Raw genomic sequence first — 25,817 nt, forward strand, 5'->3', positions numbered from 1 at the left:
TGAAATCTCAACAAACTGCTTTTATTTATGTAGCTGAATTAACAGCAGCGAACATTTAAATGGAAGATACACAGGGCTGAGTGTCTCTGGGAAAATATTTAGAGGAGGCCCATGCGTAAAAGTTAACACAACAACTGATAGAAAGTGATTAAACTTAAATAAATAAGACTTGAGACTAATGTTTAGATTAATTAGTCTAATAAATAAATAATAATAAATACATGCACAAGACGGATCGGTGGAGTCGAGGGTTTCAAATGTTTCTGCTACAGATGAGTCAGTTTCGGAGCTTGCATGATTCTGTCCTGAGTGCAGCTCTGCGGGAAATATGACCCGTTAACATCCACATTTGAGTCTGTTGTGCGCGAGGTGGTGTGCGTGTCGTACTGCGCATTGAACTGAGGGCCGTGCGTAAAGCTTGGAGCTGGATATTTGGAGTATTCTGCCGGGTACGCCGGCTGGGACTGGTGTTGTTGAGACTTGAGCGGAGGAGAGGCCGGTTGGTAATCCCCGCCCAGATGGACATAACCCAGGCTCGATAGAGTGGGGCTGCCCGAGGCGGAGGGGGAGGACGGGGGTGAGGAGGAGGAGGTGGTGGTGGTGGTGGTGTTGGTAGCAGTGAGGCCCTGCACTCTCTCGTCCTTCTTCTGCTTCATCCGCCGGTTCTGGAACCAGATCTTGATCTGCCTCTCGTGGAGGTTGAGCAGGCTGGCCATCTCCACCCGCCGCGGCCTGCACAGGTAGCGGCTGAAGTGGAACTCCTTCTCCAGCTCCACCAGTTGCGCGCTCGTGTACGCGGTGCGCGTCCTCTTGGAGGCCGGGGTCGCGCTCGGACACTTCTCGTTGACGGTGCAGTCTGTGGAGACAAACAGGAAGGTTGAGCAGGTTGTAATCACGGGGTGAAAGAGGTTAATGGGAGGTTTGTTTTCTCTGCTTTTTATTTATGACCTCGAGAGGATCCTAAATATTTTTCTCTGCCTGCTTTCACTGTGCAGGTACCTTGTTTACTGTCACTCCTCTGCTTTATTAGCTCACTCTCTTGTTATAACATCATGCATGCACGGTTAACATGGGTGTAGATATCAGGACGGATGCAGGGGACACATCCTCCTCAATATTTAGGACATGTGCATCTGTCTCCACCTGTAAGAACATGACAAAATTAAAGACATTTACACCCTAAATTAATGCAGAAAATTCACAGATTGGCGCACAGAAATTCACGCCTGAAGCTCAAAATTTTCTGATGGACGACCCTCTAACCTCCCATTTCAGTGCCTCCCCCCATGTTGAAACAAGACCTACACCCTTGTCAGTCAACCTAAGCTGTATAAATAAAGGCTAAATAAATAAATAATTAGACAAGAGGCAGAGAAATCACCAAAAAAAGGCACAAAAAGAAATCACAAAAACCAGGTTGTTTACAAATAACTTAGAGGTCATGGTGTTGCATGAGGAATGTATAAAGAGGAGGAATCTGAGATATTTCAAAAATGGTGACCAAAAGTTTATCTGGCATGTTATTTTTTTTTAGAAGTGGAACAAAGACACATGTTTCATGTCAGCATATGAAATGAGAGACTTGGGGTCCTTCACCATAACATTTTGAGCTTCACTTAATTTCCTGCATTCTGGTGGATTTCCATGCACCATTTTCTTTGCCTTTTCTGCATTAATTCATGGTGGAAATGTCTTTAATTTCATCCAAACAAAAGTCCCCTGCAACAAATGCACATGTTCTAAATATTAAGGGGGATGAGTCCCCTGTGTCCCTCCCAAAATCTAAGCCCATGATGGCATGTTTAGGGAACGGAAGAATCTAAATTTGAGAAATGGTGACCAAGAGTTTTAAGGTCTCACATATTTGTTTTTACATCAGAGATATTTGGAGTTTTTACTCAAGGCACAAATTTAAAAAAGGCCTCTGAGACAACTTGTGTTTAAAAAATTACACTTAAAGGGACAGGTTATTATCAGGCCTTATGAAAGATGAAATGAAGGAAGGCATTCATATCAATGTTTCCTCTAAAACCCAATTTTTCAGTGGTATTTTGGTGCAGTTTTATTTGTATCTTCTTCTACATATTGTCAGTCATTCCTGTCTTTAATTGTCTGTTTATGGTTTTTGTTTTGAAGACCATTTAAATAAATGTTATTCTCATGTCATTGTGATTTTAAATAAAACAATATAAGCCTATAAACTCGTGTGTGTGTTTATCCTCCTGCTGCAGGCCTGACTGTCGGTTCATAGCCACCTGACCTTTTGAACCTGGAAAGAAAAAATATATAAACTAATTTCCTGCATTAAAAGAGCTCCTTACAGGGGACATAAATGAAAAGGCCCTTTTCTTTACGTCATACAAACCTGCGATCCTCCTGCCGTGTTTCTGATTCGAGGGTCTGGACTCTTTCATCCAGGGGAAAATCTTTTTGCTCAAAGGGAACTTGGGGATCTGTTGCTGCTTTGACCTCCGGCGCTCAAACGTCTCCACTTGCGCCAACTGCTGGTGTGCGGCTGCGCACCCGAACCCGCTGACATCCTCCAGAGACTCGCCGAAGAAGAAGTCGTGATGCTGGATGTTTTGTGTCGCACTGGTTCTCTGCATTTCCATTAAATGTGCACCGGGGCCCCCTTTGACCTTCTGACGGAGCGCTGGCAGCCAAATGTCACATGGCAGGTTTCCAGAGAGCCCTGCAGCTTCTGGCCTGAGAGGGTAGAAAAAAAGACGGAGACAGAAATCAGGGAGGAGACCACATGATCCATCTTATCAACTCAATAGTATGCTGACATGAATAGCAAGCCTCTCCTGGCCTGAGAGGCAACGGCAAAATAAGAGTTTGGGGGAAATAGAGCCTGTGGAAAACAGCAAATGGATAGTAGAGGATAATCTGCGCAGAAATCAAATTAATTCTCATTTTTATACCCTTTACAATCACTGTACACCTCACTGGCTTACAACAAGGCTTATTATCATTTATTAATTGTGTTGTAATGCAGATAAAATAAACGAAATATAAAGATTTCAGGTTTTAAAACGAGATTATTTCCAAAGAATTTAGCTTGCTTTTAAAAATAATAAGATATAATCAATTATGGCAGCAAGAACAAAAGGCAAACACTCATAGTAATCAGTCTAAACATGCAAACATAAAAAAGGCACATAAAATAAAAAGGCATTTTAAATAAATATAGGAATAAATACATTCTTTTTAAATCTGTTTTCCTGGAATTACATCAGGCCTGCAAGTGTTGATAAATAACAGGCTTTGCTCAGTTAATGGATGGTGCTGTCTGTAATATTTTCAAGGAGAAAATAATTAAATATTATATCACAATCTACTAAAAAGCTCATCCATCTCTATCAAATGCAAAATAATACACAAGTCCATTGTGCGCTGCTGCTGCAGCTGTTTCTGCCCTCAACTGAAACAAAACGCGATTTAAAGGGAGAAAAAAATCAACATCTTAATTAAATTGAATTCAACAGAAACAGAATTATTAAGCAGCAGTTTTTTTTAAGGGCGAAGAGAGAAAGCAGCGAGAGAGAATAAAGTCTGGAGGCATGCAGCTTTATGAACTCTGGTTGAACCGCGGCTGGAGTCAGGCTCGTAAATCATAAAGACACATAACCCAGTCCGCGGCACAACACCCGGGCTGCCTTACCTTCACAACCTACATTCATCCCGCACTGAAACAATCCGCACGCAAACAAACACACACCACCTTCCTCTCACCTTTTTTTTCTGTTTGGTGAAGACAAAAAAAACACCTCTCCGGATTAGAATAAAATCCCCGCAGAGGAAAAGAAGCGCCTCTCGCATTAGATGATGATGTGGCTTTGCATGCCAGTGGGGTGAAGCGGAGTGGACAGTGTTTCTGCAGCTCACACCGCCCTGCATAGCACACAATGTCAGCCTGTGTGTGTGTGCGGTGTGCGGTGTGTGGTGTGTGTGTCTGTGGAAAAAAGAAAAGCCTTTCTGCTGATCATGCAAGCTCGGTTTCATATATGGAAATAGCCCCCTGCAATAAAGATTTTCTACATGGGTTTACCTCTACGTCTTTATGGCGATTAGAGCAGCATGGAAATCCTAAAAGGTGGCTCAGCAGAGGGCCAGGAAGAGCTGGAATGTTTTGGCACTGGAGCCCATTTTAAGTGGATTTAGATAAGGAAAATGATCTGTTAAGAAGTCGCCTCCCAACACTGTAACATGCATTAAAACAAGCCCCAAAAAGCTTCTAGTTTTGAGTTGCATTTGAACACACAGACATGTCTGTTTTCATCCTGGGAACTTGTCCAGCTCTGTTATAATAAATTCAAACATCCCCTTTAGGAGCGATGCCAGCGGAGATGCCATAAATTACCTCGGCAAAGAAACTATTTAGTCTGGAGAGTTTTTTTTACACACTCACATACCAAGTGCATTACGTCTTGTTTATGTAATGAGATTTTTTTTTTGTTTCTAATTTAAATGAGTGAGTCATTTTAAAGCACTAAAGGGGAGGCAGACAGTGGTGGTCAGCAGCAGCAGCAGCAGCGTCCATTAAAAAGTTGATCCTGTAATGAGGCCTCGGTTTGGTTTACACAGTGACCATCAGACTGCTGCACAGCATCGATTGGCGCTGCTTTGATGTCTCATCTTCGTGTTTTGCTCGATCGCTTTGATTGGCTCTGAAAGGTAATATTTAACTGAGCAGCGTTAATTAATGCAAATGAGCACCTTTGATCTCTGAGCCGTGCACCGTCAGCCGAGAGAATCTGGACGCAGACAGACCACATCTCTGTGTGTGGTGTCCAGAAATAAAAGTTTGAAGCTTCTTATTTCATATAAACTAAATTTGTGCAGACTAGCCTCTTAACCAAAGTTTGTTTGTTAGAAAATCAAAAATGCAAATAAACAAATAAATAAACATATAATTGTAATTTGATCTGTGTCACTATCTTGATTTAAATCCGATTATTTTAAGAGAATTAACCCAGTTTTCATTGATATGTAATGGATGTTTGAAGCACTTAAGTCACACAAGTACCACTAACTTGATTTTTAAGGCAAACCAAGTACCTTAAAAAAATCTCATTAAAGGTACTTGTTTGACTTATGTAAAGTGAAAAAGGCATTGCATGTTATACTAACAAATACTTATTCAGTTTAGTGCACTTACAGGCAAGTAACTAAAAACAAACATGGAGTAGCCTACTTGATAATTCACTTGAGATGTTAGCAGACTACTTAGAGTCACTATTTCAAACAACTCATTTATTTAAGTTGGGCTGACTAGTGTCACATGTCCTGCAACCTATTAATTGTATTTACTTGAACAGCAATCTGACTAAATTGTTAAAACCATGTGAACCGATTGCCTCAACAAACAGCAAAGGTGCTTCTTTGGCTTACGTAAAGTGGAATAGGTACTGTACGTTATATTAACTAATAATTAAAATGAATACGTAGAATATCTTGCATTTGTTTTTCAAACAACTCATTTATTTAAGTAGGGCCGACTAATGTGACATTTCCTGTAACTTAGAATGTCTCAATTGTATTTAGCTACTTGAACAGTGATCTGATTGTTAAAACCGTGCAAACCGATTGCCTTAAAAAAAGAGCAAAGGTACATTTTGGATTTAAGCAAAGTGGGATATTGTTATACAACAAATACTTTTTAGTGTAGCTATTACGCTAACATGCGAGTTTAAGTAACTAAAAAAAACAGTAGGCCTACCTGATAATTCTCCTTCGGATGTACGGTTGAATTAGTTGACTACTTAGAATTACAATTTCAAACAACTTAATAATTTCAAGTCAAATATATTGTGTCTGTATTCCAAACAACTCATTTATTTAAGTTGGGTTAACTAGTGTGACATTTACTGCCACTTGGAATTTCTCAATTGTATTTCCTTGAACAGCAATCTGATAGGTAACTAAAAACAAACAATAAGCCAGTGGAGTAGCCTACTTGATACTGACTTGAGATGTACTCTTGACTTAGTAGACTACTTAGAGTCACTATTTCAAACAACTGAATAATTTCGACTAAAATATGTTGTATTTTAAACAACTCATTTATTTAAGTTGGGCTGACTAATGTGACATTTCCCACAATTTAGAATTTCTCAGTTGTATCTAATAGAATAGCAATCGATTGCCTAAGAAAACGTAAAGGTACTTGCTGGATATAAGTAAAGTGGGATTGTATGTTGTACTATCAAACTAGCGTAGTGCACTTACACTCGAGTTTAAGTAAACTAAAAAAACAGTAGGTCTATGAAGTACATGATAATTTGACTTTAGATGTACTCTTGAAGTAGTATAGACTACCAGTTAGCTCTCATTCCGAACTTGTCAAACCGCTGCTTTTTTTAATTGAAGATATTTTTGGGGGCTTTTTGCCTCGCCATTTGATAGGACAGCTCTAGCGTGGGAGGGGGAAGGACGCACAGCAGGGGGCCAAGGTTTGACATCCGCAACTGCTGTGGCAAGGACACAGCCTTTGTACATGGGGTGCCTGCTCTATCTGGTGAGCTAGGGGGCGCCCCAAACACCACTGCTTCTCACTGATCTGGACGTTAGAAACCAAAGCCCAGAATCATCTTTCGCAAATACACACTGGGTAGCAGCAGCTGTTGATGCAGTGGCCACCAACCAAAGTCGTCAAATACCAGTGCTATGTCAGTGGAAGCCTGCATATAGGATACCGACGCATAAAGGCACCTTTGGTGATGTTATGAAATGCATCGCCTGGGGGCAGTTTGTAGAGCCTAAACCTAACCATGTGCTTTTGTTGCACAAGGACATAAAGTAAATATGAGATGTTTTACAGACATTGCAAGTTTATTTTGAAAAAGACTGTATGCCTCTAACCAGCCAAAACTGTAAGTTTCCTGTGAAAATGGAAGTTTATTTTGAAAAAACACAATGCAAGTAACAACATAGTGTCCAAAAATGTTAACAACAGATGTAGGAGGATACCAAGAGTGTCATACGTACACGTGAAAGTCTACAGATAAAGCAGCGATATTTTACAAATTGGGATGAAAACTAAGTATTAATATTTCAAAACAACTTAATGATTTCAAGTAAGATATCTTGTGTTTGTATTTCAAACAACTCATTTATTTAAGTTGGGCTGACTAATGTGACATTTCCTGCGACTTAGAATTTCTCACTTGTTTTTACTTGAACAGAAATCTGATTTGCTCGTTAAAAGCGTGCTATATTCTTATATTTTCACTTATCTTTCCACTCTTGCAAGGAGCACCTGTAACGCAAATAATTTCACCTCGAGGATCAATAAAGTATTTCTGATTCTGATTCTGATTCTGATATGGCTGCAGTGTGAGAAAGGTGATTTTGTTTAGTTTCATTTAAAGACAGGGTTGAGTTAAATGTCTCTATAGCTTCACATAAAAGATGAAAACTTGTACGCACATGCACTCAGCTGCCACTTTATTAGGTACACTTAGCTAAACCTAATAGTTCAATGCAACAGTCCTTACCCTTGTATTCTTAGTGGAAGGTCCATTTACTGGACAGTTCGAGGAGCTTTCAGCCACATCCCATGGGTTTTACAGTATGTATGCAGTTTCCACTGTTAGCAATGACAACTGAGGCAGCTCTACACGCTGATGAAGACCATGAGAAGTGGCATAAAGCTCTGGAATTTTTCTTTTTGTCAAACAGCTTCATGAAGCCTGTAGTGTTGGACTGTATAGAGCCATACTGAGAGGTGTTTACTGTATATGAATGAAGGCACATGCAGGTGTACCTAATAAACTGGCAACTTAGCATATATCGTAAAACTTCAATTAATAGCGCAGGCTATTATTTGTTTAAATCCCTGAACTCAACAGGCCTATAATAGAGACAGGCCTTTAATTCCTTTGACACAAAACTGTTGCTCAGCAAAGGAAATATGATCAAATTGTTTATTTGAACCAGTGTGAATATTACTTGTATAAAAATTAGGCTTTAAGTAACAAATCATGTGTTATGTTATGACTCTCTGTGTTATGTTATGACTCTCATTTCATGGGACGCAAGGATTATGACACCCGGCATATCGCCACAACACCACTTTATCCTGTTAAAACAATATTCATAACTTGGATTAATTCTTATGAGAAGCACTTTTGATTCTTTTGATCGGTGGACCCTTATGAACCAAAGAAATATGAATAACTCACAGGGTAATCAAGGAAAGGATGCATATTCTGACTGTATGACTGAGCAAACACTGTATAGCATCTCCATACTGACAAAAGTTTAAACATTTACATTTGTCTGTGCGATCTAAACAGCTAACTAATTAGGTAGCCAACAATCCGGTTTTATACATCCAAAGAACCACGCGCTTTTGTTGCCTAAACCCAACTACGTGTGTTAGTTGTTGGAGAGAAAAAAAAAGTGTCAATGTGCGATGTTGTACTGACATAGTGCTTTTATTTTGAAAGAGACTGTGTGTAAATGGTAAATTTCCCGTGACAACTGAAGTGTATTTTGAAAGAAGACAATACCTGTAACAGGCAGAACACAGGGTACCTTTCACATTGTTTCTGGACAGTCGGAGTGAGAATGTGTTGGGAATCCAGACCAGGCCTCTAATTGAGACAGGCCTTTATTTGGCAAAATGTGCAGCCACACTAAGCTAGTAAAAGGGGCCGGGCGTTTAAATTAAGTTTTGCACTATATGCAGTGCTGGATTGTAACTGTATTTACAGATGCTTTGACAAACTTGTACTTTACTTTTTTCTGCAACTACTGCACAACATTTATCTGACACTCGTAGTTAATTTTACATAAAAAATATGATATGCCTACATGAGGGCGTAGGTTTAAACTTAATATTGAAGGTGACATATGAAATGCCAGAAAAATGTGAGCGTCAAACACTTTATTTCCTGCATTCTGAGTTTTTATGCACCAATTTCTGCCTCAGTTCATGGTGTAAATGCCTTTTATATTGTCAAATAAAAGTCCTCAGCTACTTTTATGTTGGTATTGGGGGGACAAATGCATGTTTTAAATATTAAGAGGGGCATGTCGTCTGCATCCACCTCAAAATCAGCAGCTGGTCATGATATGATGAATCTACCCAGTGTGTAAAGAATCTCAAATTGGCTCAATGTTGATGAGCTGCAACATTAAATAGGATTAGTTAGTGATAGAAACACAATAATATCATTCTGCATGAGTACATTTTGCTGATAATACTTGTGTTACATTTTGAATTCAGACTTTTACTTGTAATGGAGTAGTTTCAGATTGTGGTATTTCTACTTCCAAGTAGCCCGAAGCATCTGAATATTTCTCCCACAACTGCATATGTGTGCCATAAATCTCTGCGATGGCCTATATGTGGCCATAAAAAGAGCCGTATAAATACAAAGAAAATCAGCAATAAGTGCCGTCTTCAAAAGTCTAAACTGTCCTGTGATATATGAGGCAGCCACAGGAGAAGATGAAGAAGAAGAAGAGGAGGAAGAGGATGCAGATGGACTGACATGATAAGTCAGTGTACAGTATAAATATAAATTCATGTTTGATCCCTGCGGCCTGCAGTGAGGTGACAGTTATTATTCAGATGTGACAACATCCCTGAGCTGCACTTTACATCCCATCTTCATCACCACGGTGAGCTTTGCACTCTTCAGGCTGCCTGTCTGGACTGTGATGGACATGCACACCCCACACCCACCCACCCACCTCTTCCTCACCCCACCTCCACCCCTCCATTCAGTCTGCAGGCCTGCTGACAAGCCTCTCTTGACAATTAGCTGCAGGAACCACGTGTCCACAAGGAGGAGGATTTATGTCTCTGAATTAATTCAAGGCAGTTGAATCAACAGTAGAAGCAACTTCCCACAGCTGACACAAGCAACTAAGATAATAAATACATTAAAATACACAAATATAGGATGAAAATGCAGCTAAAATAAACAAAAAACAAAGATTTTAAGCACCAAAAATGGCAGCTGCGTTAAATGTCCCCATCTGGATTATTAAAATAATTCAACTTTTTAAAATCAAGATCAAAATCATAAAGAAATCTGAATTTTCTACACCAAATCAAACTTTTAAATGTCTCTAAATCCCATGTCAGGCCTTTGACTCTCTTGTGGCAACATATTAATTTAGAATAATATATATAAACACTTTGTAAACTGTTTCTAACACACTATAATGTAGTTACTGACAGATGCAAGTGTTTATTAATGTTTTTGTCAACAAATATAAGTGTTTAAGCTGGTGTATGTACACATAATTAATTATAAACTCAACAATAATGATAGAAAATACCTGTATATAAGAGAAATTAGAATTACAGACAAATACTGTGCATTAATAAACACTTAACTTGAATAAAACTGACTTTATATCCAGTTAAAACCACATTAATATGCGTTATAACCCATTTATTACTGCTTATAAATGCTTACAGTAAAGTGTGACCCATATCCGCCTGTAACATGATTATTCTCCCAAATAAAACCCAAACACATCTGCACTTTTCTTATTAACACAGTGAAACAAATATTAAATCAACTTACTTCTCTCTCTAGGTTTCATCTTCTCCAGCCACAGATTCTCCGTCCAGTCCGCCTGAAGTCTGTTTGTTGCGATGCTCCTCACATTTCCCTTGAAAGCTAAAACTCCTCCTCGACCATACAGGCACAAGCGGAGTGCAGTGAAAAGAAGATAAATGATGTGCCGAACAATGCCCCACATTCAAGGGCCTGTCCTGCAACTTTCACAGATGTCATATTCTCCAACGATCTGCAGCTACAAGAGAGAGAAAAGGAAAACACTCAAAACAGCGAATGGAGTCTGGCGAGGGGCCCTGCGGCTCGCAACAACACTGTGAACACACATTACCAGGCCCGTAAACGTCACACATGCAGCAGTATATAACATTAAATTACACTGAAGGACATGCAGACAGCAGAGCGTCTTTTCTCGTCTTTTGAATGAGTGCTTTTCCTCCCCTCGAGGTGAAGTGTCATCACCTACATACTCCCCAAGACGCGAATTTGTGGCTGCTGCTATATTTACACAAATTCGGATCTACAGGGTATATATAGATGACAGCTGGCCAGCGCCTGCGTGCACGAGGACAGGAAGCTGCAGCCCTCCTTAACATAATGTGAAAATATTAACGAACAATACACTTATTACTTTATAAAGCTGTCTGCAAATGATAGGCCTTCATGTTTGTAGTGATGTAGTCTTTATAAAGGGGTAATAACCTGCTATTAACTGCTTTATTAATGCTTAATAAATCAATCCGTTATAAGCATGAATAACAGCGAATTCTGGGTGGCTGATGGTTATTCTTTGCATTGTGATGATAATAATGCGGCTGTAAATGTTGGCAATGCATTTATAAATGCTCATGGGCTTAGTGATAATAATAAGATGTCAACTCTGCAGCTATGAATGCTCATAAGTCTTTGACACACCAAGTGGGCTGTTATAACCGTTAATAAGTCTTCATTAAAGGGGTTTAATCATTAAGTCTGCAGTTATAAATGCTCGTAAGTCGATATTAATTAAATGGGTTGCATGTTATCAATGCTAATAAGTATTAGCCCTAATAAAAGGGTTAAATAAAGTCTGCACTTATAAATGTTAAGTCATCAGTTAAAGGGTTTATTGAATCATGTCTGCAGTTATAAATGTTAATAAATCATTAATAAAGACATGTATTAAGTCAAATCAGCAGTAGTAAGTGTTAATAAATCATTAATAAAGGGGTTTATTAAATCAAGTTAGCAGTAATAAACGTTAATAAATCATTAATACTTAGATTTAATCCACCAAATCTGCAGCTGTAACCTTAAAAACTTCCTTAGTGAATGATTTAGGGTGGTAACACACATAAATTCAGTCGTGAAAGTAGAACCAAAAACACTTTCGTCCAGTACACCTACACAGATTTGGAAGAATATTTTTACAGCTACAGCCTTTGACCTTAAATACTTGTTGGTCATAATCCTGAGTTTCATTTCCCTTCAGGCTCACAGTGGAGGAAGACTCACATCCTTTATTTACGTAGAAGCACCAACAATGTAAAAACACTAAAGCTTCTGCATTCCAGGTCCAAACTTCAGTAAAAGTATGAGCAACACAACACTTTAATATAAAAAGTATTCTGCAGAAAAACACCCATTGACTTACATATTATTGTAGACATACTAGAACAGCGTGTTTCACTGTAGCTGCTTTAACTATGAGTCCAGTGCTTCCCAATCAAGGGGTCTTTAAAAACTTTTAAAGGGTCAAAGGATAAGTCTGAGGGGTCGTGAGATGATTAATGGAAGAGGAAGTTAATATACACAAATGTATTTTTTGTGTGCAAATTTTTGGTTTTCTGTGAAATATTGAATAATTTCACGTCTTTGGGCCTCAAATTATTATTTAAATGAAACCACATGAGAAGTTTGGAGGGAAAATGTTTTTTTGGTGGGACTTCTGACAGCACATAGAAATCAGAATCATGACAATCAAAAAACTGACTTTTTGTAACTGGTCACAAGCCAGAAATATTGAAAAACCACTATAGTTTGACCTTTGAACTTTGATTTATTATAAGTTTCTCCTCTTTCTTGTGTAAAATCTAAATATTAAAACTGCTGTCAGATAGAACTGCAACGATTAATCGCCCAATTGCCAGCTGTTAAATGAATCACCAACTAATTTGATAATTAATTAATCAGTTTAAGTCATTTTTTAAGAAACAAAAGTAAAAATTCTCTAATTCCGGCTTCTTAAATGTAAACATTTTCTGGTATCTTTGCTCCTCTGTGACAGTAAACTGAATCTATTCCATTTGAGGACGTCATCTTGAGCTTGACATTTTATTGACCAAACAACTGATCGATTAATCGAGAAAATAATTAACAGATTAATGGACGTGAAGTTGTTGCAGCCCCACGGATCAGATAGGGGACTGTTCGTTACTTATGAGAGAGGAGGGGGTGGTAAAAAAAAAAAAAAAAAAAAAAGGGACGCATACCAAATATTTTTTTTAAGCACTAGGGAGGGACTTGTATTTTTTTTATTTCAGTTTAGGGGAGGGGCATACAACTTTAAATGTCTGTATTTTGTATTTTTTTATGCCTTCCAAAGGCATGTTTTCTTTAAAAAGTGCCAAAATTAAACAATTTATCACAACTAGAAACTGTAAAAACAGAAATTATAGTTGGATTTTTTTTTTAAATTTCTGACAGTCCTTGGACACATCATGTGCAACAAATACTTCCCTCGGAAAAAACATAACATAATCTGAGCTTAAAATAGATCTAATTAATCAAAATCACTTTATTCTACATCTCATTTAAAATTTGGCTGAAAATAAACTGTTAGGAACAAACCAACATGCACGACAAGAGTAAAAAACAGAGGCTTTTTTCAACTCTGTCTTCAACTTTTAAACTTCAAACATCAAAGGGTAAGTTTTAAAAATCTAATAAATCATTTGTAATGGAAGGAGGGTCATGCATTTACCTCCAGTCACTCAGAGAGGCACAAAGAAAAATATTTGTAGGTGTAGCTGTAATGAGGTCACACTCCAGCCACCCCGTCCTCTGACATGTAAAGAACAGTCCCTAAATGTAGTGATGTAAGTGGCTCAGATTGTACTCAAGTACAAAACTTGAGTGAATACACTCAGCTAAAGTGAGAAGACATTCAGTCTGATAATCAGCCTCAACATCCTGAACCAAAAGACAACCTGAACCCTCACACACAGTTTCACTCTCAGCTCAGAGTGCAGGATTAAAGGTTCATTCCGCCCACTCAGCCTGGACACACCTAAAGAGATCACTAATAAACACGCGCGGAGTGACTCTGGTGTTTCTGTGTCCTGCTCTGTGACACTACACGCTCAACATGATCAGACTCTGAGTAGGGACACACAGAAAAGACCATCCATCATCAGCCGGGGCCGGTCTGAGGCGCCCTCTGCTGGCACAACATCTGCATCACATCACACACTCACACACACATGCTGCCCAGCCAGATGTTGAACATCCATGACACGATAAACTGGCCTCCCCAAAAACCCACTCAGGGTGACATTTGTTTCATATATTTCATCAGTATGATTTAATGAAGGCGTTAAATCCCACGTGACATGTGCTGGGGTTTAAATGGTTCCTGATATGAAGTTATTTTATTTAATTGTAAAATAAAGGCATTTTCTGTGCTGACATTTATTTTAGAGCTTATTTGGGAATTTATTATTTACGTTAACTGCGTTGAAACAGACGCTGCGTCAGGAAGCAGCGTTTAAATGGATTTTATATCAAAATTATGACACATATGTGGTTAAAAATGATGTTTGGTGGATTATTATTATTTACTGTATATGTTACACTTCTTTCTATACACGTGTCAAAACTCTCAAACGAGTCTTGTTGCAAAGCAGAGCGCACAGAGGAGAGCATTTGGCAAATTTACGCAACATGTTTACAGTGATCTAGATTCTTAAATATACTAGGAATAAAAGCATATATGTCTATAATCTCATGTGCAAAATACACTTTTCTCCCTCTCGATCGTGACAGTGCAAAGTCTGGCAGCAGTGCGCTTCCTCCTCCTGACGCATCTGCGGCTGCAGCAGTCTATATCGTCTCCTGACCCAGCGATGATCCCCGCCGCCATGAATTATGCATGAGATCCGGGTACAGATTACCCCTATCAATATGCAATACTCATTATGCTGGTTAAATTGCCACTTAATAGTTATGAATATGTGGAAAATGTCTGGGACCCATATAGCCCACCACTGGTTTTAACTTTTTTTTTCTCCTCCCTTTTTACCTGCAATGAAAAGACTTTGGGAAATATTGCACAAGTCTCATATAACCTTTAGTTTCCTGGAGATAATATCATTATGTTTTATTAGACAAATGCATATAAGCCCACGCATGTGTAGGCTATAGCCTGCAGATTTCTTTATGTTAAAGCAGTGAAGCCTGTGTGTCCAGCTCAGGGTTGTCCGAGACTTCACCTTTGGCCGCTCTGTGACTTGACACATCGGCATAAATCACTCCAGGAGCTCGCTCAAGTTCGTTTCATGTCACTTGCATAAAGCCTCGAGTTAAAGCCGAATAATTAGATTTTTTTCCTCCTAAAACATTTTGCAAAATAAACCATTTAGTGTGTTTATTTATTTATTTTTTAAACACAAGAAACTCATGCACAGCTGCGCAGAAAAACAGGCCTTAAACGCCTTTTGTTCCCAACAGTTTAAGCTGATATTTTCATTTTAACAAACATTAAAAGTGTGAAATAATTGGAGTTCCTCCACTTGCAGAAATGTGAAATAAATTTGGATTTTATCTCAAATTGAAAGACAGCATTTTTAAAATAAATCCACATATTTAACCTGGCATTTAAAAATAAAATTAAAGCACCAACAATATTTTTATGGAAACTGTTTTCCCAAGTTTTCCCAGCAGCTTAAACTAACTAAATATAACTGGAGTCCACTTCCTTCCCCAGTCCAGCCTTTCCAGTCCCATCCATGCAGTTAAGCCGTCACTTTCATTCAAGGTTGTGAATTATATAGTACATTGTCTACTCCCCAAAACCATAAAACCAACTTTATGGACCTCACGTGACTTTTCACAGTCTGTAAGTAATATAGGCCTATACAATCTTTGGTAAGGGGGGATTTTTACCAACTTCAGCCTTGCCTATATACCTGTAAGCCAAAGCCACTCATTTTTGGGGGATTTTATCACCAACAAATTTGGCAAGCGCGCACCTCGCTGCAGGACAGAGTCAGAGGAGGTAAGTTTGAAAATGTTTTCTCTGTCACTTTGTCTCTGCTACACAGAGCCCCAAAAGATGTCGCCTTAAAATCTTTGTTCGTGTGACACTTTTATAATTCGTGCAGGTTAATCATTAGTGGGTTTATTTTGGGTCAGGAGCGAAGCACAAGTTTTTACGCAGCTGCTTCTTCTTCCTCTTCTTCTAAAAAACAAACCTAACTATGACGTGTTTGTATTTAATGACAATACAGTCGAGACAAAGCAATTGGGAGAAACTTTTATTTCCAAGCGCTATGAGTTCACTTACAAATACAAAAAGCTTATTGGCGAAAAAAGCTTACATCACTGCCTATCCACAGAATAACCCTTTGCACTAAAAATTTATCACATTGACAGGTTGAATACATTTGCATTGCTCATAATTATCCTAAACAATAATAATAATAATAATCATAGATGCACAAAATATCCTAAAGCTACACATTGGCTTGAAACTTTATGGATGTGGCCACAAGATCAAAAATAGCAGTAAAACTGACACTAAAGCGCTTTGAATGGCCCCGGGATACATTACATTCAATGAAGAGCAGCATATGGTTTGGAAACTTTTCTTCTTCTTCTTTTTTTTGTTTGTTTGTAACTGTACAATGAATTTACTCCTGTTAGACCGTCAAGAAGTCACAATAAAGAGCTCAAGTTGAAACACCTTCAAGAGAGAGAAAGAGGGAGAGACAGAGCAAAAAGCATGGACAGTTAATACCCCCAATAATATTTACATCTTGTTTTCTCCAAACAGGACATCTAAGCTATCATAGAACAACAACAGGGAACTAAAAATGGCATTTTTAAGACCACAGAATACTTCTTTTTCTATCACAATGGCATGCTGGAAGGTGCTGCGCTTTCAAATAGCTTTACAGTACTCATGGATTCTTTTTTTTTTTTATTTGTTTTTTACTTATTCTTTTTTTTAACTCTCCAACCAAAAGTTATTCAGTTGTGGAAGGCGCTGCCTCCTGTCACAAGACTCATGCTTTTCAGTTTATTGTCCTTCTTCCACTTCATCCTGCGGTTCTGAAACCAGATTTTGATCTGTCTTTCGGAAAGACACAGGGCGTGGGCTATCTCTATCCTCCGCCGCCTGGTTAGGTACCTATTGAAGTGAAACTCTTTCTCCAGCTCTAGCGTCTGGTACCGGGTGTACGCGGTTCGGGCCCTTTTCCCATCAGGTCCAGTCATATCTACAATTTTACAGAAAATCCAGAAAATTAGCAACTGCACTGAACAACAACAACAAGAGCAGAGCAGGAGGAGAGGCGAGGTGTGCACTGCGAGACTTTGAGAATTTGGCTTCACCATGAGGGTCACACACCATGGAATGATGCAGGGATGGAAGCATGCAACCAACACGACACATAACAACACTCACGCGGCTATAGCTGCCTGTCTTATCTCGAGCCAGCCTGCACACATTTAAATCCACATTTCACAAGCTCTCAGGCTCCAGCTCACCTGCACCCAAACAACCCCATAAAGACTTTACAAATACTGCCTCTTTCTGAATCATCCACACCGACCTGCTCACTCATGCAACACTTGACAGATTTATGACACACCATCAGCGTGACATCCTTCACAACTAAATATTATTAGAGGTGTAAATATACCATGGCTTATGTGCAGTTTCCGCATCCAGGGGAATATTTGTGGCGATTGGCAATCATTTGATGTGTTAGTGGAGGAGGTGGCGTTGGGGTCCTGGTGCTGCTGCTGCTGCTGCTGCTGCTGCGCCCGTGGTGCCGTGCTGGAGCCGCCGCTGCTGTGCGCGCCCTCCTCGGTCTCGGAGGCGACGGTGGCGTCCTCTATCTCCGTGAAATGAGCGTTGTTGCTTTTGTTGAGATTGTTGCCGCTCGAGGTCGAGCTCCGGTCAGAGGGAGGAGAGGGGCTTTTTAGTTCCAGCGGCTCCCGGCTGGCCGTGGCGCACGACGGCGGCACCGGATCTGGAGATGAGAGCGAGCAGTTGGGTGTCTGTCTGTAGCGGGCGTCCGGCGCGAATCCCCGGGCATCCTCTCTCACGGCCCCGAAGTGGCTGCCGGTGTTGGTGCGGTTCACGGTTAGGTCCATGCCATTGTAGTTGTAGCCGAAAGACCCGGAGTGCATGGTGCCAGGGTCTCTGAAGGAACCGCTCACAGCGCCGTTAGTCCCATAATTTAGTAACTGATAGTCGGAGCCATTTGGATAGCGCCCTGAGAACGAGTTTACAAAGTAAGAGCTCATTTGCTTGGATTTTTAAAGCCTCGATTTGTAGATCTTTGTCGCTATAATCCTGTGTGCTTGCACGATTTATGGATGCAATCATGAATTATAAGCAATGAAGCCCTACTGTACTTTGCCAGGTATGCGGCCAAATATGGGAGAGCGTTCGGGAATCACGTGCCTTTGTTGACCAGTCGTAAATCCTCACTGATGACTTCAAGAGGTAATTCATGCTCCATGGTTACAAATGATGACGAAATAATGGTCGTTAGGCTCCAGTCAATGGTGCCTCCCCGCTGCGCCCCGAGAGCCGCGCAGGCAGAGAGCGCCATCTTCCGGACAGAGGCGGTAGCGCCCCGCCGGGACGCGCTGTCAGGCCCTGGAGTCATCCATCATTTATGTAACGCGCTGATAATATAGGCCACAAAAGGCTCAGGTAACACATAACAGAGACTTATCAGCCACACTGTTGGCAGCTTAACGTGTAGAGTGTCAAACTGGAAATTATTTTAATCTTTACGCAGCTTTTATGTGAATTTATCGTCTTATTTTACTGGTTTATTGTGACTTTAGAAGCGGTTTAGCTCCCTGTAATAATAACACTAATATCAATACTGCTGCTTATTATAATAATATTATTCCTTGAGCACAAAGGACGCCACGAGATTTTCCAATATACATCAAAAAGCCTTTATTTCTATGTACAATTTCCTAAACAAAATATTGCACACAATATCCAGATGTGCATTGAACACAATGTGAACAACAATAAATAACATGTAACATTTCTCATCTGTACAAATGTCAGTGTTGATGGCACAGCTGTAAACAACAAGCCTAGAGACTATCATAGAACAACTAACACCACAGGATGTACAGTAGGAAGGACAAAAAGCCTCTTTTTAATGTCATAAAATAACACAAATAATAAGAAAATAAAACTCAGTAGGCCTACGATCATGAGGTAACGACATTGTCAGAAACTAAACACTAAAAATTATTTACATTTTGGCGGATTTTTGCATAGTCCCCTAAATAAAACACACACGAGCACAAGGACAAACAGAGGAGGACCTGATTTTAACCTAATGCAGACATTATCACCGTGCAGATACTGAAATAAAGTCTATCACTCTACACGTCTCTAACATGTGATTTGCAGCACTTTATCTACAAAGAAATAATACATCCTTTTTTTTTTATTATTTTGGGAGTGTGCACACAAACACACACACACATGCCTTTCTGTCAGTGTCCTTTTAGCTCTTCTTCTCCGCCTGTTCCTCCTCCTCGGGTGTCTTTGAGGGATTGAGGAGTTTGTTCTCCTTTTTCCACTTCATCCTGCGGTTCTGAAACCAGATTTTGATCTGTCTCTCCGTCAGACACAGGGCGTGGGAGATCTCTATCCGGCGCCTCCTGGTCAGGTAGCGGTTAAAGTGGAACTCCTTCTCCAGCTCCAGAGTCTGGTAGCGGGTGTAGGTCTGTCGGCCCCTGCGGCCACTGTTGCCAAAAGGACCTGGAGCAAAGGGAAAATAAATGAAGGAATTCATGAATTAATAATTAAATGTTTGTTTTAGGTTAACATCGAAAGTGTAGGAGGAGAAAATCTACCTGAGAGTGCACTTGAAATCTGTAGTGGTGTGTCTGGAAAAAATACAATAAAGTGGAAATTCAGATTTTTGGTGTATTCTAACTCCAAATCACAGTCTTGTAACATTCAAATATAATATTATGTTGTGTATAAATATGAGATCATGATATATTAATTAACTGTACTCTATTGTATACATTTTTTAAAATTTTCTCCAATAATATTCCTGTACAAGCCTCTTGTTATTGGTGCACAAATGTCACTCAGCAGCTTAAATTCCTTTTTTAAATATATACCACTATATTTTTCTATAATATTTCTTTATGATACACATGACACACCACATAGTGAGTTTATAATGATCTTTACATGTGTTTTATTTTTTAAAAAAATCTCCTAAATAATGTTATTAATGTAGGCTACAGTAGGATGTAGCGTATAATGTGCTGCGTAAAAGTGCCCTGATGGCGTGTTTCCTCTCTTATGACAGCACTGTATTGTTCTATAGAATTACAATAGGGATGTACAGTCAGAGTCACACTGCGCAGTGATGCACAAAGCTTATATAATGTCTCGTTTTTGATATTTGTAATGAAAATGTGTTTCTGTTTTGGACATTAAATCGCAGTTCAAAGTGTTCCTGCGATATTTAGCGTCCCTCTTAAAGTGAAAAAAGACCCATTCCGGAGATGCCATGTGACACTAAGAGCTTTAAGTTGGAGCTTGGGTGGTGTAGGCCAAGTCTGTGTGTGCGTGCGTGTGTGCGCGTGCGGTGGTGTATGTATGTGATGATGATGTAGCAGCCAAAGCCCCGAAGGCGCATGAAGATCCGTGCGCAATCATCTCAAATTCGGCTCCGTAATGGTCTAATTATTTGATGTTTCTGCTTCTAAACGTTAAGTCGATTAAATATCAGTGTGAGCACGGAGCTCTCTACAGCTGACAGGTAACTCTGTGGGGCTCGGGATGCTCACTCCATCACGCGGAGACTCTTTTTACCTCCAGGCTGCGTGACAACAACAGAGTTTAAAACGTTTGTACTCACCGGCGGAGCAGGCGTTCATCCTCTGCATCCACGGGTAGATCAGAGTGGAGGACTTGTCGTCGATGCTGCTGCTCATACTGACAGTCTGCTCCGGGCACTCCGCTTTGCGCTGCTCCTGAGTGACAAACAGTGGCTGGTCGTCGCGGTTCGAGAAAGCGCACGAGCCCTCCGCGTCCTTGTAGAAAGTCCCGACCGGGTTGTAGTCGCAGGGCGCTCCGCCGCCGGCCCTTCCGTAGATGGCCGCGGCCGCTGCGCCCGTCTGCTGGTAATAGGACGCCGGGTAAACCTTCTCCTGCATGTTGGCTGCTCCATATGTGGCCGCGTTGGAGTAGTGTCTTAACGGATCGGTGTATCCCGAGGAATATAACGGTATCTGACCCAGGAGAGAGTCCTGTCCTCCCGGTAGAGACACGGGAAAAGTTGAGTTAACAAAATAGGAACTCATTGGGTGGACAACGGGGTGTATATACTCCGGAGGAATATGATTTGTTGTCTTTTATAGTCCAAGTGGTTTTGCCATTACTTTATCCGAGATTTGGTTTTTGCTGAAAGGGGGGGTTGTGAGGTGCCACTGAATACAGAGGGGAAGTGTACCATCTGATCAACCTCTGGCCAATCACCGCCGTCTGTGCTTGCACTATTGCACCCATGGGGGGCTCTTGTTGCGCGCAGGGGTCCCCGGTGAATCGAAATGAAGCGCTCGAGCCTGTCGGTCTTTACGCACGCTCACGCACACACTCAGAGATGCTGCGACTCACAGAAATACATATAGCCTACCCTTAAAAACACACTACATATAGAGCAACTGTTTCTGTAATAACTTCCAGTTTTATGCAAATACAGTCCAATAAAGCAGATGGACTTCTTCCTCTCCGTTATAAACAAGCACGCGTGCACAAACTCAACCACTCTCTCAGGCGCACACACACACACACAAAACGAGAAAAAGCATCGCAATGAAACGCCAAACACTTTGCGCATTATTTCCATTTACGCACAAACGACTGGCTCCTTCTATTCCCTCCTCTTCCTCCAACCTTTACTTCAATCTTGTTGAATAATCCAATAACTAATAAACACACAAACACACTGTGAACGCAGCTGCCACACACCCCACTAATGATATTAATTCACTCAGATCCACGCAGGACAAAACACGCGTCACTAACGCTGATATTTCACTTCTTTGAAAAAGGTGTCCTGATTTCTGATTCAACACCAACTGTGACTGAAGTCCATGAAGACGCGCAGAGGGCACGAGGGAGGACACGCGCTTCCACACAGATCATCACCTTCATCATCATCTTCCTCATCCACCGTGAAGTGGAAACTTATTCCTCATTTTTTTCTGTTACACTGTGTGAGTATGAAGGTGTGAGATAAGTCTGCATCACGATCCAATCACCTGTCAATAACTGTATGTAGAAGTAACCAGGCAGATCAATCAGCTTTACAATTAGTGCAGCTATTATTTTAATTATCATAATGCTAATTAACATAACTAGTAGTAGATATTATTCATATTATAGTCAATATGTATCAATTAAATAATATAACTTGCTTAATTTTATTAACAACGCTCAAATTTATTGTCTGGTTCTGCAGTTAAAACCTTTTTTATAGCTTATATTAAGATTTTACAGCATTTTCTTGCAAAAATCTGACACGAATTTGTTACATTAAGTGTTAGAATATATATTTATAATGTTTTTAATTCCATAAAATCAATTTCTACCTTTTTAATTGGTTTTCGCTTTTGAAAAACTCCCCCGATTGAATAACGGATGAATAAAAATAACGAAATAAGGAAGTGTATTGTTGGAATAATGTGAAATATCAAATATATAACAGTGTTTTGAATGAAATAGGCAGGAAATAAATATCTATAGGATGTTCGCTTGTATAAAAATGAATAATCCCCTTTTCGTATTTCTTTTTATTTAAGCTCCAGTGCGCTGCCGATGTTCATATTATTTATTTTTGATAAAAATCCGCTTATAAATCATTTAGATTTAAATGTTTAAATTAAAAAACCTTAATCTTTGGTTTCTATAAGTGAACCCCTCTCAACCAGGCCGCAGTCCTGCAGTCTGACAGCTGATGGACATTTGGGAAATGCACACAAACAGACCCTCAGATTAAACTGTACACACAGAAAGACACCAAATAAAGAGACAATCCCGTGTTTTCATAAGATCACATGATCTTATATAAGCTCCTATAAAAACCGCAGTGTCAAACACGACGCATGGAAGCGCTGCAGAGGCGCAGGAAATGCAACAAAATGTTTACAACGGTTATTATTTACCACAAAATCAAAAATAGGAAACAATCAGAGGAAATTTTTGGCAAAAATCAGGAAATATTTGGATAAAAACGAGGCGAAACAGCTCGACGAGGAGACAGCGCGGCGCAATATCAAACCTGGCGCACGTCTGACGCGTTTTTCAGAATAAAATAAGAGAATAAAATAATATAAAATATCATATAACAGAATTAAACCTCTCATAATAATAACAGGTGGATAGATTTAGCAGATTTTTATGGAAAAGCGCGCCTAAGCCGCAGCATAGGCCCCTGTATGACCATCATCATCATCATCTTCATCAAAGTCAAGCCTCTGGCTCCCAGCCGAAACCTCTCCTCATTATATAACATCGTTAGTCTCCAAAAGGCCTCAAACTTTGGAGCATGTGGGTTATTTCCACATATTTTTACGCACATATTTCGGCGTGTGGCTGCAGCATGTCACGGGTTAACCACACAGATCAGCAAGTGGTTGTGAATCGCACACAGCGTAAGGAAAAGACACAAGGAGAGGAAGCTTTGGATAATTGCCATTTCTTTGAGACTGATCTTCCCGTTTGCAGAGATATAAACATCAGGCCTACAGTGACAGTTGAGCCACAGCAGCGCTGCAGCGGCGCACTTGTGCCGGAGTTAATCGCTGACATATTAGAAACATGGTGCCCTTACCTTTGTTGATAATCCATCATATCCTGTGTGGGTGCCACTCCGCAGAAGACTCCTCTCACCTTCCTCTCAAGTCTGTTTCTCCCCCAAAATGTCCCACTTTTGCTCAAGTGATTTCATGAAAGTAATCCCACCATCCAGGAGTGTGATGATCCCTCATTTTCACGAACATATAGCTACACAAGTACAGCCACATTAACATGGCGCACGCCGTCGCGCGGAGGCTCCATCGCCCATTTTTTTGGTGAAAATGACGCACGTTCACGGCGCCTCACAACAACACCGCGTATTGCATAAACAAAGAGCCAAGAAAAAGGTTGTGTTACTAGTGTTAAGTGAATGAGCGGTGGAAAACAGCAGCTGCAATATAACCTCATGGGAAATAAGTTCCCATTCCTGCTGTCCACATGACCGCCAGCGACCAATCCCGGAGCCCGGCGAGTCGTAAACTTCCATGGCAAAGTTGTAAATTTTCATAAACAGCAGCCGTTTTTGTGCTTTAGACATGCTTTCTCATCGCCATCTTTATTTTCTCCAAGGCCTGAGATGTGTGAATTTGATGCAGGACAAAAAGGGAAAAGTGTAAAGATGTGGGAATGTGGGAGTATTTAGTGAGGTTGAGATGTGCACTTGGTTCTGTTCCAGCTGCTGGTTTCTAACTAAACAGGTCTGTACAGCTTCTAATTGTTCTCTAATCACTGCTGTAGCGTTATCCAGTTATTTAAGAGCTTTAATCAGAGAAGATTAGACGACTTGTGCTCCAGTCTACCTAAATATTAAACCCTGAGGGATCCATTTCTTTACATTTCACCTTCAATACGCACCTAAATAATCGCGTAATCTTTACACCTCCAACGCGCATGATGGATCCTCTTTGCTGCTTAAATAAAATGGTTCCAGGCTAAAAAAAGATTTGTGCACTAAAGACTATTAGGGTCTCTCAAAATGGAGGACTTCCCTTCAGTCACCGCAGATCAATTTGGCTTTGACCATACAGGCCAAAGATGGAAATGGTGCTCGCAGTCCTGAGGGGGATTTTAAGGTCACAAAAACTTTACGCGGCACATTCTTCGCCAACTTTTCTATTAAGATGATCAGGAGAAAATTAAACTCCCGTCTTGGAGTCGTTCAAAGCCAAATTAATTATGAATAAACTTATTCCTAGCTTTATTTTTAATTATTTCTAATGTATTATTTCCGTTTTGGTTTGTTTAAAACGCTCCTTTTTTCAGTAAACATCTGGTTGTTTCCACCAACAAGGAGGATTTCCGACATTTATAGACGCAATAAAACCATAAATTCTTTAAATGCAACCATCCATCCTCCGCTTTGATTTGTTTTAGGACGGAAACTCCCACAAAGTGACTTTCGTTTTCTTTAAAATGTTTAATTTGGATAAAAAATACTTCAGAAAAGTTTTCACGTTAAGTAAAAGCCTACCTTCTGTTTAATCTAAATGTGGTTCAGTAATCATAAATGTAATTAGGCCTATAATTAAAAGCTGTATTTATTTTCCTCTGCTGGCCTGTGAGTTTCTGTCTCATCTGCCGTGTTTTTATATTATTTCAGGTAAAAAAAATAAAAACAAATCTTCGGTGCTTCTGCAGGCAGAGGCCTTGCTGCACAAGATTTATTTATTAAAATCTCCTTCGATTCAAATCAGGCGACGGATTTAGGTTTTATAAGCTTTGGGCGCCTGATTACACATTTACAGCTCCTTCTCGGTCTCTTGCACGACTCCAGTAATAATCATAATATATTTCTGCACAGTAACGCTGCACAGAACTATTTTCTGAGCTGCTGAAATCACCCGGCTTCTGTTGTTTTAGAGAATTCCGTCTTTTTTTGTCTCTTTCTGTCTTTAGTCTGCGACCAACACAAAGAAACCGGATGCTGAGATGCTGTAAAACTTTATGGCCTCTTTAAACTCTCAGTGAAAAGCTTCAAGAAGAAGCTACACAAACAACTGCGAACTTATATCCGATAATTAATTAATAACTTTGCTGCAAAAATGAACTATGCAAAAACAAAATAATGAAAAAAATTAAAGATTTTTTTTATAATTGTAATCATAAAACAATAATATAATCACATATTAAAAAAATAGAAATACTAATTGGACTAAAATCATTTTTCTTGGGAAACTAATGAAAAAAATTTCAAGATGATGAAA

General features: G+C 39.8%; 3 protein-coding genes and 1 long non-coding RNA gene across 6 annotated transcripts in view; 1 reads left to right on the top strand and 3 right to left on the bottom strand.

The window, feature by feature from the left end:
- On the bottom strand, nt 1-24,309 carry LOC117247382 (homeobox protein Hox-A3-like). 2 transcript variants are annotated; one of them, XM_033611912.2, is made up of 4 exons: nt 23,648-24,309; nt 10,551-10,782; nt 2,366-2,706; nt 1-856 (listed from the first exon to the last, which is right to left on the bottom strand). In XM_033611912.2, exons 3-4 carry the CDS (start codon nt 2,610-2,612, stop codon nt 267-269), a joined length of 837 nt encoding a protein of 278 aa, XP_033467803.1. In that variant the 5' UTR covers nt 2,613-2,706; nt 10,551-10,782; nt 23,648-24,309; the 3' UTR covers nt 1-266. The 2 variants fall into 2 exon arrangements, with proteins under 2 accessions (XP_033467803.1, XP_033467805.1); XM_033611914.2 differs by lacking the exons at nt 10,551-10,782; nt 23,648-24,309 and adding an exon at nt 3,736-4,913.
- The window catches only part of LOC117247384 (uncharacterized), an 11,028-nt gene continuing 840 nt past the window's right edge, over nt 15,630-25,817 (top strand). The window contains exons 1-2 of the long non-coding RNA XR_004500819.2: nt 15,630-15,798; nt 21,867-22,031. This is a non-coding gene — a long non-coding RNA (uncharacterized LOC117247384). The remainder of the gene's footprint in view (nt 15,799-21,866; nt 22,032-25,817) is intronic.
- On the bottom strand, nt 16,042-18,320 carry hoxb5b (homeobox B5b). The gene is made up of 2 exons (XM_033611911.2): nt 17,447-18,320; nt 16,042-17,020 (listed from the first exon to the last, which is right to left on the bottom strand). Exons 1-2 carry the CDS (start codon nt 18,054-18,056, stop codon nt 16,773-16,775), a joined length of 858 nt encoding a protein of 285 aa, XP_033467802.1. The 5' UTR covers nt 18,057-18,320; the 3' UTR covers nt 16,042-16,772.
- hoxb6b (homeobox B6b) lies at nt 18,712-21,401 on the bottom strand. 2 transcript variants are annotated; one of them, XM_033611916.2, is made up of 3 exons: nt 20,672-21,401; nt 19,647-19,679; nt 18,712-19,551 (listed from the first exon to the last, which is right to left on the bottom strand). In XM_033611916.2, the coding sequence occupies exons 1-3, from the start codon at nt 21,114-21,116 to the stop codon at nt 19,295-19,297; spliced, it is 735 nt and encodes a 244-aa protein (XP_033467807.1). In that variant the 5' UTR covers nt 21,117-21,401; the 3' UTR covers nt 18,712-19,294. The 2 variants fall into 2 exon arrangements, with proteins under 2 accessions (XP_033467807.1, XP_033467808.1); XM_033611917.2 differs by lacking the exon at nt 19,647-19,679 and having other exon boundaries at nt 20,672-21,395.

Source organism: Epinephelus lanceolatus, chromosome 21 (genome assembly GCF_041903045.1).
Source record: "Epinephelus lanceolatus isolate andai-2023 chromosome 21, ASM4190304v1, whole genome shotgun sequence".
NCBI lineage: Eukaryota > Metazoa > Chordata > Actinopteri > Perciformes > Serranidae > Epinephelus > Epinephelus lanceolatus.